General features: G+C 49.1%; 9 protein-coding genes and 1 non-coding gene across 10 annotated transcripts; 9 read left to right on the top strand and 1 right to left on the bottom strand.

The window, feature by feature from the left end:
• Positions 1-24: 24 nt before the first annotated feature.
• Positions 25-3,102, top strand: GL50803_0092031 (putative RNA binding protein; the record flags this gene model as incomplete). The annotated part of the gene is made up of 1 exon (XM_001704755.1): positions 25-3,102. One exon carries the CDS (start codon positions 25-27, stop codon positions 3,100-3,102), a length of 3,078 nt encoding a protein of 1,025 aa, XP_001704807.1.
• Positions 3,103-3,107: 5 nt separating this feature from the next.
• Positions 3,108-4,586, bottom strand: GL50803_002362 (uncharacterized protein; the record flags this gene model as incomplete). The annotated part of the gene is made up of 1 exon (XM_038045978.1): positions 3,108-4,586. The coding sequence occupies one exon, from the start codon at positions 4,584-4,586 to the stop codon at positions 3,108-3,110; it is 1,479 nt and encodes a 492-aa protein (XP_037902118.1).
• A 153-nt stretch (positions 4,587-4,739) lies between these two features.
• GL50803_0017565 (TBP-interacting protein TIP49) lies at positions 4,740-6,191 on the top strand (the record flags this gene model as incomplete). The annotated part of the gene is made up of 1 exon (XM_001704756.1): positions 4,740-6,191. One exon carries the CDS (start codon positions 4,740-4,742, stop codon positions 6,189-6,191), a length of 1,452 nt encoding a protein of 483 aa, XP_001704808.1.
• Positions 6,192-6,248: 57 nt separating this feature from the next.
• GL50803_00t0054 lies at positions 6,249-6,320 on the top strand. The gene has a single exon. It is a non-coding gene; the product is annotated as a tRNA-Arg (tRNA).
• A 99-nt stretch (positions 6,321-6,419) lies between these two features.
• Positions 6,420-8,351, top strand: GL50803_0017566 (Kinase, CAMK CAMKL; the record flags this gene model as incomplete). Its single annotated transcript, XM_001704758.1, has 1 exon — positions 6,420-8,351. One exon carries the CDS (start codon positions 6,420-6,422, stop codon positions 8,349-8,351), a length of 1,932 nt encoding a protein of 643 aa, XP_001704810.1.
• Positions 8,352-8,469: 118 nt separating this feature from the next.
• On the top strand, positions 8,470-10,251 carry GL50803_0017567 (Protein phosphatases PP1 regulatory subunit SDS22; the record flags this gene model as incomplete). The annotated part of the gene is made up of 1 exon (XM_001704759.1): positions 8,470-10,251. One exon carries the CDS (start codon positions 8,470-8,472, stop codon positions 10,249-10,251), a length of 1,782 nt encoding a protein of 593 aa, XP_001704811.1.
• Positions 10,252-10,310: 59 nt separating this feature from the next.
• On the top strand, positions 10,311-11,381 carry GL50803_004597 (uncharacterized protein; the record flags this gene model as incomplete). Its single annotated transcript, XM_001704760.2, has 1 exon — positions 10,311-11,381. The coding sequence occupies one exon, from the start codon at positions 10,311-10,313 to the stop codon at positions 11,379-11,381; it is 1,071 nt and encodes a 356-aa protein (XP_001704812.2).
• A 21-nt stretch (positions 11,382-11,402) lies between these two features.
• Positions 11,403-12,431, top strand: GL50803_004596 (putative Ethanolamine kinase; the record flags this gene model as incomplete). The annotated part of the gene is made up of 1 exon (XM_001704762.1): positions 11,403-12,431. One exon carries the CDS (start codon positions 11,403-11,405, stop codon positions 12,429-12,431), a length of 1,029 nt encoding a protein of 342 aa, XP_001704814.1.
• Positions 12,432-12,450: 19 nt separating this feature from the next.
• GL50803_004595 (uncharacterized protein) lies at positions 12,451-17,109 on the top strand (the record flags this gene model as incomplete). The annotated part of the gene is made up of 1 exon (XM_001704763.1): positions 12,451-17,109. One exon carries the CDS (start codon positions 12,451-12,453, stop codon positions 17,107-17,109), a length of 4,659 nt encoding a protein of 1,552 aa, XP_001704815.1.
• Positions 17,110-17,174: 65 nt separating this feature from the next.
• GL50803_0017568 (Ankyrin repeat protein 1) lies at positions 17,175-18,689 on the top strand (the record flags this gene model as incomplete). The annotated part of the gene is made up of 1 exon (XM_001704765.2): positions 17,175-18,689. The coding sequence occupies one exon, from the start codon at positions 17,175-17,177 to the stop codon at positions 18,687-18,689; it is 1,515 nt and encodes a 504-aa protein (XP_001704817.2).
• Positions 18,690-18,692: the final 3 nt, after the last annotated feature.

Here is an 18,692-nt window from a genome sequence, read left to right as displayed (position 1 = left end):
GCATGCAAAAAGCAGTTCATTTAAATGGCCTTCGATGCCAAGAAGCTCTATGTCGGCAACCTCCCGTATGACTGCACGTTCAAGGAGCTGAAGGCGCCGTTTGCACGGATAGTTCCTGTCAGCAATGCGGAGGTTGTCCAGGGACGAGATGGAAAGTCGAAGGGGTTCGGCGTGTTGCAGTTCGCTACTGTGGACGACCTGCAGGATGTGCTTGCCCATCATGAGCACAGCCCGATAGAGATTGGTGGCAGAGTCCTCATTATAAGGCCGTATTCCGATAGGCCGCCGGAAAGAGACAATGCACAGAAGCTTCGCGAGGCCTTGAACACACATCCAGTTGATTATAAATCCATTCCAAACTCTTTTCTAATCTACAATATTCCACCCGAGAAACGAGATCCCAAAGAGCTGTTTCAAATTGTCCACAGTGCGTATCGCCACGTTGTCAACCTTACAATGCACACTACCTCAGTCAAGGATTGGCGCAACGAGGGTGTGAAGGATCCAATCACATATGCTGTTGTGTACATGAGTAGAGAGGCGGAGCAGGAGGCTGAAAAGCAATTCTCACAAGAGACCAAGACGGAGTCGAAGCCTCAAAAGGGCAAGACAATTCTTTCTCCAGAGCAAGCGGCAGCGAACATCTTCAAAAAGCTCAAAGACAAATGGAAGATAACTGCCGCTAGCAACGTGATAGTTCGCCCTCACGACACCGGAGCATATCCGCGTATGACCACGGTTATCCTCAGAAACCTGCCGTTTACAGTTTACGCTAATACTATCTTTGAAGCGGTCAGAGATAAATATCCTGTGATAGAGCTCCGCCTTCCAAGCCGAACCATTAGCGGAAGGACACAAGGGTCGGGATTTGCATTTCTTGTTCTGGCTACCCACTCTGATGCTGTCGCCCTTGTATCCAGTGTTAAGCTGCGGATTCTACATCATACAAGTATCTTAGATTGGGGGCTAGATAAAAACACGTTTGAAAGGCAGCAGCAAGTCATTGCACGCGCAGCAGGAGACACTATCGATGACACAGAAAACCGGAGCCGAAGCGTTTCAGAGTCAGGATCAGAATCAGATGGTATGGATTATAGCTACAGCAGAGCCAGTTCTAGCGACTCTAACACGGAAGGCAGCTCTTTTAGTTCTGCAGGCGCATCCGACAATGAGCCTAGCTTTGAGCTCTATGAAGATGGTAAGACAATTATCAAGCCGTTTGTTCGTGAGGTGCCTGCAAAGGATCAAGATGAGCCTTCTTATGACCCTAACAAGGAGCAAGCATATGACGAGGACCCTAACGTAAGCAGCAATACGGACAACTTAAGCGAACTGTTGGGCGATGAGACGAAACAACAAGATGCTCAGACTGAAGTCCCAGGAACCAAATCTGACGGGACTAAAGACAAGCAGGAGGAGATCGAGAGGACGATCTTCGTTACTAATCTGCCTTCTCGCGTTACTGCTGCCCGTATGGCAGAGGCAGAAAAGGTCCTGATGGCGAAGAATGCTAAATGCCGTCCTCAAGACATACTTGTCTCTGGTCTTCGGTATGAATTGCGGCGCCTCTTCTCAGCATTCGGAATGGTGCGTGATGTATCCATAGTTGTTAATAAGATGCTGGACAGACACACGGGCTCTGCCTTCATAATCTTCAAAAAGCGGGGGGCAGCTCTCTGTGCCATGGAATACTACAACAGTCTCAAAAATCAGGCTTTTTTCAGTCAGAACGGTAAGGCGGGTCACAGCACTTCACACACCCTTGCTGTTGGAGACGGCCTTGATGACCCTTACATGAAAGATCTTGCCCGCTTGGCTGCCGAAGAGCGTGAAAAAGACACGCCTAATGACCAAGCTACTGTGTCAGAGCAGCCTTTCACAGATGTTCCAGGCAAGGACGATAATCAGAGAAAGAGGAAAACCAAGAAGAAAAACGAAGAGAGCACTGATGGGGAGGAGGACTTCTTTTCACTAGAGAAGAATGCATCAACCGGACTGCTAGCCGACGATGATAAGCAGAAGCTTCTAGAAATCCGAGAAGCAGCCAAGACGGGAAATCAGGATGCATACACCAGTCTCTCCCGGGAGGAGATTCACAGGTTAATCCTCTCACGCTTTAAGGTTCCGGAAGAATATATTGACTACACCAATGGCTTGCTGGTTATCAATGGCTCTCCTTTAACCCTTAAGCCCGCCATTGAGAGACAGCAGCTCAAGACAATTGAAAAGCACAGGAGCGAAAAGACAGACACAGAAGATCCGCGCAATCTTAGCCTTGCAAGAATTGGGCTGCTGATCCCAGGGATTGATGGATTTTCAAAGGCAGACGTCCCCCCTGAAGATGTCAGGAAGCGGATCAAGTACTGGAAGACACTGAAGGGTCTTATGACCAATCAATCTATTCATATCAGTAGGACGCGGATAGTCATCCGTAATATTCCTAAGGAGTTTGACGAAAGGAAGATTTCGTGGATTGTCATTCGATCATTTGGGCGGATCAACGAATCTGAGGCCAGGGCGATGTTCGACCCGAGTGACAAGAACTACGAGTACAAGGTCCTCATGCGGCTGCTCAAATCGGTCGGGTGTACAGAAATGCGTTTCCGGAGGGGGCCAAAGGCATATAATCTTGTTAAGTCTATGGATGACGCTTACAACGAAGAGGGATACATGGACGGCCAGCACAGTGGGTTCTGCTTTGTTGAGTTTACAAGCCACGAGAGTGCACTCCGGTGTCTTCTGGCCCTCAACAACAATCCACGAAGCTTCTACAGAGACCGCCGTCCAATCTGCGAATTTGCAGCGGAGAATGTACGCACGCTTTACCATCGGTCTCAGCGCGACCAGGCACGGAGCAGCCACCAAGATCACCGTACTGAGAACAGAGATCATAGAGGGTCTCCGCAACGACGAGATAGGCACGAGTATTCAAATGACTGGATTAGTGGGAAGCTTCAAAAGGGTCACAAGAAGCAAGGTGCTCATACTAAGAAATCGTCGCAGGAGCTAACACGGTTCGATGGTAAGGGCGGCCCTGTGCGAGAACGAGGATATGACAGGATCCGCCCGAAGTCTAAGGCGGCCAAGAAGCTTAAGAAGTAGCTTTACTAGTTACGGAGGCGCATATTTATTGTGGCAAGTTCTTTCTCCATTCCATTCATCTTCTCAACAAGGGCGAAGATAAGATGTTGAAAGGAATCTGTGTCCCCAAGAGCATTTGGCGCAACCACCAGTGAATTCTCCTGCTTTTCATTTGATAAACCTACATGGGACAGACTGATTTGCATACTGCTGGTCTTGCTGAGACTTGCCACAAGGGTGCTACGACGCTCCCGCGTACTTAGAAGGATCTGCTTTTCCAAGATTGCCAAGAGACGCTGCTTATCCCGGCGCTCAGCTTCCAAAGCCTGGCGCATGGAAATTATCTGCTTTAGATATCCTATCTCGATAGTGTTTAGTCTATATTTTAGAAATTCAATGGTCTGGTTGGAGGAATCAATCTCAGTGGTCTGCATGCTTGACGTTGAAAGGCTGTATAGCATTGTGCTAGCCAAAGAATCGAAGCACTGAAAGATCATGGTTCCGAAGCCCTGGATCACATAGGCATCAGAGCTCAGCTTGTCTTCATCCATCCCTCGACCACTAAGGAAGAACAGGTCATCGGATACCACATTATAATACAGTGTGCACCCCGAAAGGGCAGGGCCCTCAGGAGCTAATGCTATCTGCCTGGTAGACATGGTCTCCAGGTCTATAACCCACATGTCGTAGAGGGGGGAGCGGGTTGCTGTAAAGCCGCCATATATCACTATGTATCTATCGCTAATTGTAATAGCTGTGTGTGAGTGCCTAGGAGTCATTTCTAGGAGCTCTATATCCAAGGCAGTCCAGACCTTCTCATCGGAATTGTACTCCATGACACGACTATTACACTCTGTGCTGTCTATGTATCCGCCAATTAAGATATGCCTTTTCTGAGACCAGGGGAAACGATCTAGTTGCCCTATCGTGCTAATTGTGCAACCGGCAATGGGGTACGGTAACAAAAATGGACCCGACACTGCGAGGCTTTCTGTGGACGGGTCACCCAAATTAACAATGTAACAGTCACTAAGGGCGGTAGCTCTGCCTGCCAGGTAGTCCTCCTCCAGAAGGCCCCCAACGATAAGATACTCTGTTTCTCCTACCCTGTGGAGGGCATGGTGCCTCCGCGCAGAAATGGCAATACTACCTACCTCCTGGTCTTCTAGGGAGGTGACTGTGTCGAAGTAACGGAGTCCATCTTGAGACAAAACGGCGAGCAGAAGCTCAGAAGACTCGTCTTTAAGAAACGTCACTAAGGCGGATCTTATCCCAGTGGAGATGCCCTGAAGAAAGACCGGGTTAAGCTCACGAGCGGATGAGTTACAAACCATGGTCTTCAGCAAAAACTTTACATTTGGTCCCCGTCCCTGTATTAGCACTAACTGCATGGAAAGAGCGTCCGTCACGCTTACGACACTAAGCTGGTCCTCAGCTAGGAGATTCCCGCTAAGCCATGAAAGAGGAAGAGGATCTGTGCAGAGCGTACATTTGGCCTGTAACATTACATTTTAAAACTCTCTTATTTTATATCAACCAAGAGAGCCAGCCTTACAATTCTGAGTAGCAAATCTAACGGCGGACGTGCGTCTCAAGCTTCTTGGCATCTAGATTTTTGCCTTTGCTCATCACTTAAGATAAATTGATTTGTTAAAAAAATGTCTAGCACTGCCACCGTTGGAAACAGCCTCACAGAGCGCATTGGGGCACACTCCCATATTCGTGGGCTCGGGCTCACTGACGAACTCCAGCCGGAATCTCGTGAAGGGATGGTTGGTCAGGAGCGTGCAAGACGTGCAGCTGGGATCATCTACCAGTTGATCTGCGACGGAAAGCTCGCTGGACGCGCTATTCTGATCGCTGGGAAGCCTGCCACCGGGAAGACGGCGCTGGCCACGGCCATCTCTCAATCTCTAGGTAAGGACATCCCCTTTACATCAACATCATCGAGTGAGTTTTTCTCCCTTGACATCAACCAAACGGAGGCTCTGACTCAAGCCTTGCGTCGTTCGATCTCCGTGCGCATTCGTGAGGAGACGGAACTCATCGAGGGCGAGGTTGGCCAGATCAACATCAAGGACGACACGACAACTGGTGAGAAGATGGGTGAAATCATCCTCAAGACGTTAGACATGGAAAGTTCATTTGACATAGGGGCGAAGATGATCGAACAATTGACCAAGGAGGCGGTGACAGTGGGTGACATCATCAGCATAGACAAGATCACAGGGAGGCTTACAAAGGTGGGTCGCTCGTTCAGCTGTGCTGAAAAGTTCGATGCAATGGGTGCCCAGACGAAGCTATTGCAGCCTCCCACTGGCGAGCTCATTACCCGGCGTGAAGTGGAGCACGATGTTACGCTCCACGACATGGACGTCATTAACTCCAGAAGCCAGGGCTTCCTTGCTCTGTTCAATGGAGATACGGGCGAGATATCAATTGAGGTTCGCGAACAAGTCGACCAGAAGATAGCCGCGTGGAAGGAGGAAGGAAAGGCCACGGTCATTCCTGGTGTTCTTTTCATAGACGAATGCCACATGCTTAATATCGAATGCCACTCTTTCCTCAATCGCGCCCTCGAGTCGGAGCTTTCTCCCATCATAATCTTCGCTACAAACCGTGGAATTGCGCAGATAAGAGGCACGGAATACCAGTCGCCCTTTGCTATGCCAACAGATCTGCTCGACCGCCTTTTGATTATCCACACCGATGCATTCACAGAGGACCAGATTCGCGAGATTCTAGTGGTGCGAGGAGAGCAAGAGGGCGTCGAGTTCGAGGACCAGGCCATCGACTTCCTCTCCAAGGTCGGCTTTAGCACGTCTCTCCGCTACGCCATCCAGCTCATCACGACGTCGCACATTATCGCGCAGCGCCGCCAGTCGCACCAGGTTGCTCTGGAGGATTGCCAGCATGCATATGGGCTCTTCATGGACCTCGACCGCTCCTGCGAGTTCCTCACGAGCTACGGGGCGATGTTCTCTTTCAACGAGGTTACGACGGGCGTTGTTGTCGGCGGGGGCGCGCCAGGCCCTGCGGCACCCGCTGTGCCGCCTGCATCCCGGCCCGCCCGGAAGGCCGCGATCGCCCTCGGGGAGGACGAGGCGTGAGTAAACGGACAAGACACACAGAGCCCATGCCCTTCGCAGCGTCCTTCGCGCGCGCACGCTCGCATAGTGCAATGGAAAGCATGCTAGCCTCCGGAGCTAGTGATCTGGGTTCGAGTCCCGGTGTGGGCTCACTTCTTCCTTGGGTCCCCCTGCGCAGGAGACGCATGTAGCAGGGGAGGGGTAGGGTCTGTGCCGACCCCGGAATCCGGCTGCAAAAATAATTTTAAAATGCCGAAGACCGACAAGGTCGCCGATAGGGCCGTCGACGATGCCTGCCCTCCAGATGCCTCCAGGGAAGATCAGGACACAAAGAAGATCCGTGTCAAGCGGGTGGGGAACTATATAATTGGCAAGACGATAGGCGAAGGGTCATTCTCAAAGGTGCGTCTAGGGACTCACGTACTGACTAACGAGCGTATTGCTCTCAAGATAATCGAAAAGTCGAAGATAACAGAGGCCGCCGACATAGAGCGCATCACGCGTGAAATCCAAATTCTGAAACTTCTTAACCACCCCAACGTAATCAAGCTTTATGAGATCGTCGACACCCCCAGGCATGTGTATATCGTCCAGGAATACATGAACAACGGAGAGCTTTTCGATTATATCGTAGCAAAGGGCCGCCTGTCCGAGAAGGAGGCCTGCCGTTTCCTTTGCCAGCTTCTGAACGGACTACATTTTCTCCACTCCAGGCGCATTGTTCACCGCGATCTTAAGCCCGAAAACCTACTTCTTACTGCGAATAACGACATTAAGATTATCGATTTCGGCCTGTCGAACATATTTCATGACACCTTTATGAAGACTTGCTGCGGCTCTCCTGCTTACGCTCCCCCTGAGATGATTCAGGGCAAGCTGTATAGTGGCCCCTCCGCAGATCTCTGGAGCACTGGTATAATTCTCTATGCGATGCTCTGTGGCTGCCTGCCGTTTGAGGGCAGCACAACCCAGAGCTTGTATATCAAGATCTTGTCAGGAGAGTTTTCCACGCCAAGTTATCTTAGCCAGGGAGCCAAGGACGTGCTGAAGGCTCTTCTCACTGTCAACCCGGACGATCGCGTAACCATTGAAGAGTTAATTACTTATCCATGGATTCAGAAGAACTGGGCTCTCAATCATGACGGTCGAAGTGAGCCCATTCTGACCGAGCTGCCAGAGATATCCTCCGACTTGAATTTTGGGATCCTGCTGCAGATGCACAGGATGAATCTGGATGCCGTGGAGTGCATCCGTGGGCTATTCCTTGGAAAGCACAACGCATCGACCGCCACCTACACACTCTTGGCTGAGAAGGCAGAGGCTACCAAGAAAAGCAACCCGAAGATGTCTATGGCTGCCATCATAGGAATAAATGGCTACGAAAAGGCAGACTTTGATAACTTGGAAGTGAAGAAGAAGATCTGTGAGGAGATAGGAATAGAGATAGATTCTGAGAACAACATCTTGCATGCCGAGAACAATACCATGGTTACCATTGGAAAGCTCAAGCTCGAGGTTTCTGGCGACAAGGTAGGGAAGCACTTGCACTCTAATACTTCCGATGCCAGCACAAAGGACGCTGTTGCACAGGACCCCGCCTCGGATAGGGGTAGTCAAGAGAAAGTCACGATGAAGATCAATGAGAAGGATGTGGAGCTCAAGCGCGAAACCGCAGAGCTGGCTGCGACCGTCCCAGTCATACCTGTCGGCCAAGCCAAGATACCCGGACTAGGTCTCGGTCTCAACCTCCCTGCAGGCCCTGTTGCAGGTGGTGGTGCTGTCACGACCCGTAACCATAAGACAGAAAAGCTTGTGGATACCCCGACAGTCAAAACCTCCAGCGAGGCCCCAGAGATGACGGTGGAGTACGACGACGGTGGGCTACGCATATGCAAAGACGACATTACAAAGGAGAACGGTGTAGTTACTACTGTCCAGTATGAAGATCTCGTTGTCAGGCTCAAACAGGTCTTTAAGGAGCTTAGAATTAAAGCAGACTCAGAACGTGAAGGGTCATTCAAGTGCGAACGCATGAACGTTCAGTTTAGTATTGATATTTACAGGATTGGCAGTGCAATTTCGCCTCAACTTGGAATCCTGATGCGTAGGATAAGCGGTGACGGTGCAATCTATAAGGAGATTGGCCAGATAGTTTTCAAAGGCCTCAAGCTCAAGGGATAGTCATCAGATCCTTGATCGTTCTCCTTGTTAGTGGCGCTCTTAGTACTCTGCCATATCTTTCTGTAAATTGGAGGAGATACCACACCAAAAATTCCTTTCCGATTTTCAGGGCCTTGTTATGGCAAGCGACGTCTCGCGTCTCCCCGGAGCTGCCAAGGACTATAACATCATAACCAACGATGTTATACTTGATTCCCTGCGAACAGAGGAAGACAAGAGGGAGTGGTCTCTTGAAGACTTTTCCAGCATACGTACCCTCACGCTTTCGTACCGCATGATCTGTCTTATCTCTAACCTGAGCGACTTCCGTTCGTTGACGCGCCTTAATCTCTCAAACAATGCGATCGAGAAGATCTCCGGCCTCGATAATCTAATCAATCTGGAGTCTCTGGACCTATCTTTTAACAAGCTAACCAGCATCGAAGGCATTGGCCACCTCCACAGGCTCACTGATTTGGCGCTGAACAACAACAAGATTGGTAACATAGATGGTCTGACAGAGCTCAATGCAACGATCAGAGGTTTGACAGGGATACCAGAGAACTACCACAAGATTCAGCTGATTAATCTGAGCTCAAACAACATCAGCAATCTACACGCAACGATCCTGCTGCTTAGAGAATTCAAGGACCTCAAGGTTTTGTCTCTAGAAAACAACCCTCTTGTCAAACAGACTAACTATCGGCTTCATGTCATCGCCTATTTAAAGAGTTTGAGATATTTTGATCACAAAGTTATCCGAGAGAGTGATAAGGCGTCAGCGCATGAGGTCTTCAAGATGGACCTCATCAGCTTAGAAGAGAAAGACACCGTTGAAACGCAGGCTCGGACAAAGGCACTACAAAAGGCTCGTCAGATCCGTATCGACTGTGCTGCCGACGCCCTAGGCCTGGCAACTCTTGTCGACAGAGAGTTCTTAGAGACACCTGTTACTGAACGCATATGCGTGATACCTGCTGTAAAGCTAGAATGCCATGGAAAATTCAGGCTTGTGACGTCTGCGATTCTCAAAGATCTGGCTCGCCTTATGCGCCGCCGTCGCATCCTCAAGTTGGGGGAGCTGGCTGAGTTTGAGGAGGCGTATGGAGTGCTTTCTGAGCAGGGGCGCTCAAATCTGCAGCAGGCCATTCAAGCATACATATACCAGCGGGACGATTACTTGGACCTGTGTGAGGAACAAATAGCCAAGAATCCAAAGAACAGTGTTCACTATGCAACGGAGGCCCGAAATGGGGTACAGGCTTTGCTTCCTCCCCTGCGCGTGAAGCTTCTGAAAATAGAATCAAGCACTACAGCGGACATAACAGAAATAGTTGACCAGGTAATAGCCAACCTTACTTCGCTAGTTAACAAAACATCTGAGCAGGCCCAGTCCGCGTTTACTAAGGTTCGCGAAAATGTCCTCCAACTTCACGAAAGCTGTCTTAGCTTGCTCAACAAGGCGATGGAACTGAAGCTTGCTCGAGAAGCAGGGCTAGCAGGGGGCGACATAAGCCGCCAAGTGGACCTAGGATCTGGAAATATTGCGGATGGAGGAGACACAGCCCAGGGCGGCGGCACTGGAATAGGAGGGATGTTCTTCGCTCCAACCAGCCTTGCAGATGTACAAAATTTACTTCCGACGGACATCACCCCCGAGGTCCATGCGTTGCTAAAAGACAAGGGCTCTGTTATAGGTGCCGCTGTCGCTGCCCATGAGTCTCGCATGTCAGCAGTGGATCAGCGTGAAGATAGTCTCATTGCCTCCCAAAAGGAATTCCTCAGTAACACAACGCGGATCCTACATGCAGGAGAGGCCGCAAGAAACAGACAGCATGTGCTCGATATAAACGAGTTTGTTCAAACAGAAGAACAATGGATTGTGGAATGGTATAACAAGCAAGTGGCTGCCAAGAAATGAGGCCTGCGCAAGTAAATTCTCGCTCAAAAAAGGAACTCTTCTTCCTTGTCGCAGCTACAATGCAGAAGGTAAAGAAGCCTCAGCACATAGCGCGCAAGGAGCACGCGCGTTACATCAACGAACTGGAGCGAAACGTGGTCATGAAAGAGAAGGAAGTCGAGAAGATGCGGAAGGCTATTGCAGCACAAGAGCAGCAGCTTGCTGCCATTCCAGACTTCGCCATCACGTTTGTGGAGAAGCAGATGAAGCTGAACAAGCACCACGCAGATCTGGACGACATCAATAAGCGTCTGGACGAAGAGCTTAAGAAGCTCAAGGATGTACCCATTGAGGACCGTACAGCAGCTGTCCAAGAGACATACACTCAACGCATTGCAACTCTGGACGAGAGAATTGCAAAGGCCAGAGAGTTTAAGACAACGCTAGAGGCCCATCAAAAGGAGATTGATGAAAAGAAGCTGCTTCTAGACAGCAGGGCATCTGATATCGAAGCAGCCAAAGCCAGTCACAGCGAAAAGCTCACTAAGATATCGGCCTCCAAACATGTTCTTGCTGAGCTTAAGCAGAAGTTGGAAGCTGAGCGTTCATCTGTCGAGTCCAAATTGCACACACAGAAGCGGGAGTCCGAGAAAATCACGCGCGTACTGGAGCGCCGTAACACCTACATGGAGAGCGTGCAGAAGCACCTTAAGGAGAACTCTGTTGCCATCATGGCTGAGCAAGTCAAACGTCTTCTCGAGGACTTCAAGACTTACACACCTCCATTCATGGCTGCACGGGCCGAGTTTTTATCTGTTCGTAGAAGATATCTGGCCGCATCCAAGTCTCCTTTAACAGTGTATGACCCGCTTCCCCGAGTGGTCATAGGAGAAGGAGAGCTCTGGGAAAAGATTGACATGGAGGCCAGAAATATGGAGATTCAATCAAAGGCACAGCTATCTAATGAGGACACTAGTGGCGTGAAAGCTGATGTACCCGAAGCACACTCTATCGCAGTCAACGCACAGACAAGCTGCTGCCCTGCAGACCCCGAACATGGGCTGCCCCATGAACAAGCAGAGGAGCTTCTGGTAGAAGAGCACTTAGCTGAAGAGATAGAGAAGTCAAAAGACACTTTGGACACTCAGTAAATCGACACTACTCGAAGAAAAATGGCAGTGTTCAAGGATGATATTGCTCTTGGGAGGAATGTTACTGAGGCCCTAGGAATATTAGAGAGGGAGCTTGGCTCGCAATACTGCTATTGTAGGACTCTTGAGGGCTGTTCTAATGAGGTTCATATCATCGAAGACGTACACTCAGGGTCAGCGTACATAGTGCGGTTTACGCGACAGTCTCGCTTCCAGAATTATAGCGTTGAAAGGAAGATCTTATCGCATGTTGTGGGAAGGAGCGTAGCCACGTCACAGGCTTACCTTTTCGCAGATGGAATAGTGACGGCATGCATAGAAGGCCACTGCATAGAGTCGGACAAGATGCTCGGAGACAGCCCTTACTATGAGCTTATTGCAAGACAGATGAGGCGTCTCCATGAGATATCAGTGCAGGACGATGGTGCTAGTGCCATGCACCTTGAGAGTCACTACGGGCTAAAATCCTTGCTTGATATCTCGGTAGACTACATGGGAAAGGGAAGAGAAGCAGAGGTCCTCTACAAGCTTTACTCGGAAGATGGGGTATTGGGCCAATTGGTCAACAACCACCCTTCCCTACTCTGGACATGCATTTCACACAACGACTTGCACTCTGGAAATATAATCTATTGTCCGTCGACACAAGAGGTTAGATTTATCGATTGGGAGTATTCGACATACAGCATAAATGCGTTCGATATCGCCTGTTTCTTCCTGGAGTTTACAGGGATTGATTGTGAAATCTCTGCGTTTCCTTGTGCGTCAAAGCGACAAGATTTCTATAGACACTACTTTGGAAACTCAAATTTGCTCATAGACTCGCTTTGCCTCTTCTTTGTCCCACTTGCATGTCTGTTCTGGGCTGCATGGTCGTCCGGAGTAGATGGGATCGATGTATACACGAAGAATAGGACACGCCTAGGTCACGCCGTACTTCGTAAATTGGCGAATGAAATCTGGCCACAGTGTGGTTTAGTGCCAGGCAAGGAGGACTATGAGCTCCTTGAGTTGGTGGACTTCACTTTCCAGAGTCTGTACACCAATTAAAACGAAGTAAAAATATCAAATGACCCTTGTGCGCTTTCCAGACCTGAGTCCGGTAGCTCCAGTGCTTGTAATGATAAACCATCTAGAGTCGCACAAGAGCCTTGCGGAACTACTTAATCAGATCTGGGCTAAGGGTCATCCTCAACCACAAGCAGAGTCCAGTTCTACTCCTCAGGTCGGACCATTTCAGGTAATATCTTATAAGTCTGTTGATCAGCTCCCTACATATAGTGGCTCCGGACACGATCTTCAAGTCCTATTGTCTTCTGCCTCGGAGTCGAAGGGCAGCTCCGCTTTTGGCATCATTACCCCCAGCGCCATTACAGCAATGAAGAGCATCCCTGTTGGAGCTATTTATCTTATTGAGTATCCAGCCGATGATCCAGCTGCCGTTTTGCATGCATACTACTCTTCTATTGTGGTGGGAATTCAAGCCCTGATGAACACAATGGCACCCCTTGGGGCCGTTCCTTTGCATATTGTTTTAGCACCTGTTGTAGGATCTCGGCCACCCGTGGGGTCTGCGACACAAACACAACCTGCCATTGTTGTAAAAGACTTCTTAGCCAATCTTGTGTCTGCAACGCGTCTTCCAACTAGCTCCTTTACTAATCTGGCGACAGCACAGGTCGATGGCCAGAAGCTTCTATTGAGCATCTTGTCCATGGGTCGTGCCTTCTTCATTGATTTAGCCAATCAGGTCCATACATTGCCAGATCGCTTTGTGCAGGTTCATGCTAGTGCATCGTTAAAGCACAGAAGTCGAGTATGTCTCATGGCTATTGTACGCAGAGCATTTCTTTTGAGCATAGCCTCCTTCTGCGATCAGGATGCCCCTACAATCCAAGCAGCCTCCGACATCTGTACCCGTTACAAGCTGATGGCTACGCACACAGCCTATCTCGCTGCAATCCTCAACACTGATAGTGCAGCAGCTGCAGAAGCCACTCTTCATACTCCTGCAGGGCTGGCATCGACGATTGTCTGTTGCTATGAGGCAGCTATAATTCGCTTATGCCACCATTACGAACTTATAGGCCCAACTGTTGAGGTGATAATGCTTCTTACTGCGTACCTTCGACTGTATGGAGAGACGAAAGTACTGCCACTTAGCCAGACTCTAAGTAAAATAGTGACTGCCGCTAAGCAGGGCAAGGACGCACCTTTGTTTGCAGAGGCCGATCAGCCTAGCATTTCCCAAGACTTCCTGTACCCCAACGTTGAATTATACAGCTACAATAGGCAAAGCATTCCTCACACACCGATCTTGGTTGATGCAGTAGAGGATGTAGCAGCTCCTCTGACAACCACTCCTCTTCTATTTAACATGTATCGCTTAGCATTCGATTCTAATGTCCCTACCGCTCTAATTTTGTTGGCTACAATCCACGCGCTTCTAGAGTTACTTGCCATGAAATATTCTGAACATCAGCCGTTTACTTTTGGCTCTCAGTTAGGCCTAGGATCAATCATGCACCAAATACTTGTTAATGTGAGTCAGATTGGCCTAGTTTGTGAAGCAATCCGTCTAGTCAGCCTGGCCCTCTCTGACGTTGATTCTATCACCTTACCGTGTAACTCCGTCCAGACTACAGAGCAGAACTCCTCGCTGCATAGAGAGCTTTTCAAAGCTACATCTTTGCTTTCCGTCTTGGGAAACATTTTCCCCGCAGACCTTTCTGAAGATGATACAGCTTTGTTGGGACATGCGTTAAAGGCTACCGTCTCGGAGGCAAGCAAGCTTGGTTACATCTTTCCTCAAAGCGGAAGCTCCCAGTCTATAGTGTCCCAAAGACTTCTGACAACTTTCTACTGGCACCGTCGATCTCCAGAGGCATTCCGCTGTCTTGGGACGTACTTTTCCTATGTGACACCTGTCGCATATACAGCATGCTTTTTCCCGATATACTCTGACCTTCTGCGTTCTCTGGACATCTTAGGTAAGAGGTTGCGAACACTACCTCATGGACAGCAACCCGTCTCAGCATTTATTGGGTTCCCCGCCGTAGCATACTCCTTTGAGGATCAGCTTGTTCGCGAACCCACTAAGATATACAGTGCCCTCCAGGGATTTTTCGCCTCGAAAACAACAGACGGTATAGTCACTGATACACTATACGGCTTCTTCACGGTGCTTATTGAGCGGATCATTCGCGCTGTCTTTGATCACGCGTCTTCAAAGCAAGGCAAGCTCGATGCCTCAGAAAGGCTTATTTCTTATTACGCTTCTATGTCCACTAGCACAAAATCTTCGGTGGCATCCATAAAGCTGCTATCCTACTTAATCTATGCGCAGCTCACCACGAATGTTCCTCGCTTTTTGAGTGTTTCCTCCTCTTCTCTATTGAAGAAGGACGTTTCTGTCCTTTTAGCAGACACACGAAAAGAGCTGATAAATCCTGCTACCGTTTATAAGACGCTCAACTCTTGCGACATGGACCTCTTGCGGCGGCAGCTGACGCGCAGACTCGGCTTTCTGTTCGGTTTGAATGATACCATACCCTCCGAGCTGAAGCTATCTGGCAGTGAGTTCCTTAGCCTTCTGTTGGAGTCGTTTGATTCTTACTCAATGGCGTTAGCATGCCTTGAAGGACGAGCCATGAAGGCGTCTTATTCTCCGAACTTTTTCATCATGAAATTATTGAAACATGAGGAGATGCAGGAGGCGGGTGTACAGCTTGATAGCACCGACAGGGAGATACTGAAAAAACTACTTAATGGTATTATCACGCAAGCTGCAGCACTCTCCACGCCAATCGCATCTAACTCGTTTGCATACCCCATAGTAATATCTCAGCTGGCATGGAACCAGCCCTCTTTTTCTATAGGAGAGTCTGCCACTCTTGCTGCAGAACTGACACTCCCAGGTCCCATACTTGAAATCTCGGCTCAACTGGACATACAGCTTCATGTACTAATTAATGGATCTCTCTCTGATAAGCTGGGGCAGACATTTGTCGTGCAGACAATTCTCAAACCAAAGATCCTGCTTTTGGCGCAACAACGGGTATCCAGGATTGTCCTTCATAAACATGTGATCACTCAGCAATATACCGATGAAACGCTCGCTATACGCACACTTAAAATGAGCTATATATGGCAAAAGGCAAGCACAGAGGCTGTCGACTTTAAAAACACCAGCAGCCAGATAATCGATTATAGCGATCTGATTACTCTGCAAGCGCGCGAGTCACGATTCTCATCAGTGAAATTCTACTTGAGGAGATACAAGGAAAACACGGCAGAAGCTATTCATAAGAACACCTACTGTCTTTTAAAGTGCTCTGAAAACCTGTGTGCTCATATCCGGGACCCGCTCCAAATGGTAGAGAGCGGATATTGTCTTAGCTCCCCTGACGTGTATGCCGGAAAGCCATTTATTTTGTATCTATATCTAAAGGCGGCGGTGTCTGTCCCTCCCGTTTCCCTTATTGCTACTTACACATGCTCAAATGACACACTACCAGAGCCTGATGTTAACCCTCATTACACAAGGAATGCACCCATCACCTCTAGCGTCTATACGTACTTTGATGGGCGTCCGTCTCCTCTTACTCTGGGGTCTTCCAACACTATTAGCATTGGTGGCCTAACCTCTTATTCTAACAACTCAGATATAACATTCATTCCCTTTATTGTTTGTGCTAGTGACCTCTGTCACTTGACATTCAAATTCACCTTGCAATTAGGATCAAAGAAGGTGTCTCTTTCTCCACATCGGGGGTCGACTAAGGATCAAGTCTTTGAGACAGCGCCCCAAGAATCAAACAATATTTGCACTATAGTTCTACATCGGCCGGTAGAGTTTGTCGTTAAAACAGATCCTTTACAGACATTATCTGTCTTTAGCAATGGAAGCATGCTACGCCCGCTAGTTCTATCCCAGTGGACAAAAGTTGAACTAACTAACAGAACTCACAATGACATCGTCACTGAGGGGGTGTCATTGACCAACATGCCCACAGGTGAAATCCTGAGCCCATCGGCACTACAGCAGGTCAAAATAGCTTCAGGCGGCAAGCTGAGTCTGGTGGTGAAAAGCAATGTTAATTGCTATAACCCTGGCTCATCTATAACGGGCCTATTCAACCTCAAGACCCGTTTCATTGTACGGGAACACGGCTCATCCAAGCTGGAGGACCTACCGTTATGTTGCATTAAATACCGGTCGGCTGCTCCATACATTCCCCGCAAGCTCCAAGGAACTCCATTTGAAGCATACGTGACAAGCACTGAGACAACGGGGCCCTTGCTTTGCACGGGCGTTGTTTGTCACGAAATACCGGTGGTGGATATGCATCCGACTATCAACTGCCCTTTTCTCGTGATCATAGACAAAACGGAGGCGAAGTGTCATGTAGGCACTGCATTTGAATATATGTGCGAGATTTCCGTGCGCGACTCTGATAGCTATACAATGACAATCCGCTTTGCCGAACCACCGCCGGATCGTAGCTTAGCAAATGTGCCCCCGTTGGAAATAGTATCAGACAAGACACAGCTCTGCCGCGCATACACTTTAAGCCCCAACGCTAAGATTAGCGTGTCCGTTACACTCAAATCTAAAACCGATGGTCTTCATATGACCCCAGAACTTCTCGTCACATTAAACCGCACAGCTCAGCACGACAGGAAATGGGAGTATGTCCATCATGCGCGAAAGATTCTCAGTGTGTAAATTATAGGAAGCAGAGATGGAAGCCACACTACATATTTATCAAAATTACAACCTCTTCAAAAATAATGACTGACTCGAAGCCAAACACTGTGGAGTGGTTCAATGCAGTTGCCGCCGGGTCCCTCGGGGAGGTCGAGCGCATGGTAAATGAGTACGCTACATCGTGTGATCCTCAGGGTGAAACAGCCCTTATGATTGCAGCACGGGGGAACAACCTTGAACTCGTCAAACTTCTTCAGGCCTACGAAACCTCCCGCCAAAATCACGATGGAGAGACTGCACTCATGATTGGCGCCAAACTTGATCACGACGAAGTCGTAGAGTGTTTGGCTGCTGCAGAGTCCAATATCAAATTACCCAATGGAGACACGGCTCTCCACGTCGCCGTCAAACATCGCTCTATGAAGAGTATCGGGATTCTGCTCGAGTTTCTTACGACCGAGAAGAACGGCGATCATAATAATGCGCTTGATTGTGCTGCGATTGCAGGTGACGAAGAGCTAGTCGACTGCATCTTAACCTCGACAAAGAAATATAATAAGAAGTTGCTGGAGCAGGCAGAGCATAAGGCCCGTGAACACTCGCATGCAAAGATTGCCAGCTATCTGCATGCCATAGCGGCCAAGAAGGTGAGCCCGGGAAGCATCTCGTCGTACGAGGCTCCTCATATCCATATAACGAAACTCAGCGCTGGCTGCTCTTCCACCAAGCCTACTGAAGAGAAGCTTCACGTCATAACGAGCTCGACTGCCGATATCGATAGCAACAAATATGAGGACGAGCTGAGAATTCTGCGCAACGAGATCAATGAAAAGAACAAGATGCTGGCAGATAAGGAAAAGGCCCTAGAGGAGATGGCCAGAGAGCAGAGCATTCTCTCCAACCAGCTCAGCAAGGCAAAGGAGCAAAACAAGGATCAATCCGTTGTTCGTCCAGTTCGCAAGATTATGGGCGGAGATTACGGTGCATCAAACCGCGAAGATGGCGGTCGTGCTGCCCTCGCCAACATTAAGCAGAACGAACCTTTCGACAGGGATTGTGAGGGCAATACTCCGCTTATGCTTGCTGTGGAGGAGAAACAATTCGACCGAGCAAAGGAGCTTCTGGATGAACAGGGTGGGCTCAAGAACATATACGGGACCACCGCACTCATGATCGCCGCCTCTAAGGGCTACCTTGACTTCGTTCAGCTTCTCTTGGAAAAGGAAGCCGGACTTCAGGCTAATTCGGGGACGACTGCACTAATGAAAGCTGCACACAATGGACACTACGAGATCTGTAAGCTCCTGGCTCCTAAGGAGATCGGAAAGACGAGGCGCGACGGATGGACTGCAACCATGAGTGCTGCAACCAATAACCACTGCGATATCATTGACCTATTAACAGATGAGATTGGGATGCAGACCGTCGATGGAACAACGGCGCTTCATAAGGCTGTGGTGCACAATCACCTTGATGCGGTCAAAAGACTCGCCGGGAGGGAGCACAACTTCCGCTTAAAGAACGGTTCAACTGCCTTCTACATGGTCAAGAAGGAGAAGAACCCAGAGATGTACGAGTTTTTGTCGAGGTACAAGTAGAAA

The sequence above is a fragment of the Giardia intestinalis genome, chromosome 4 (genome assembly GCF_000002435.2).
Source record: "Giardia intestinalis strain WB C6 chromosome 4, whole genome shotgun sequence".
NCBI classification, from domain to species: Eukaryota; Fornicata; order Diplomonadida; family Hexamitidae; genus Giardia; species Giardia duodenalis.
The sequence above is the reverse complement of the archived record's forward strand: the minus strand, read 5'-3'. Positions and strand labels throughout refer to the sequence as shown.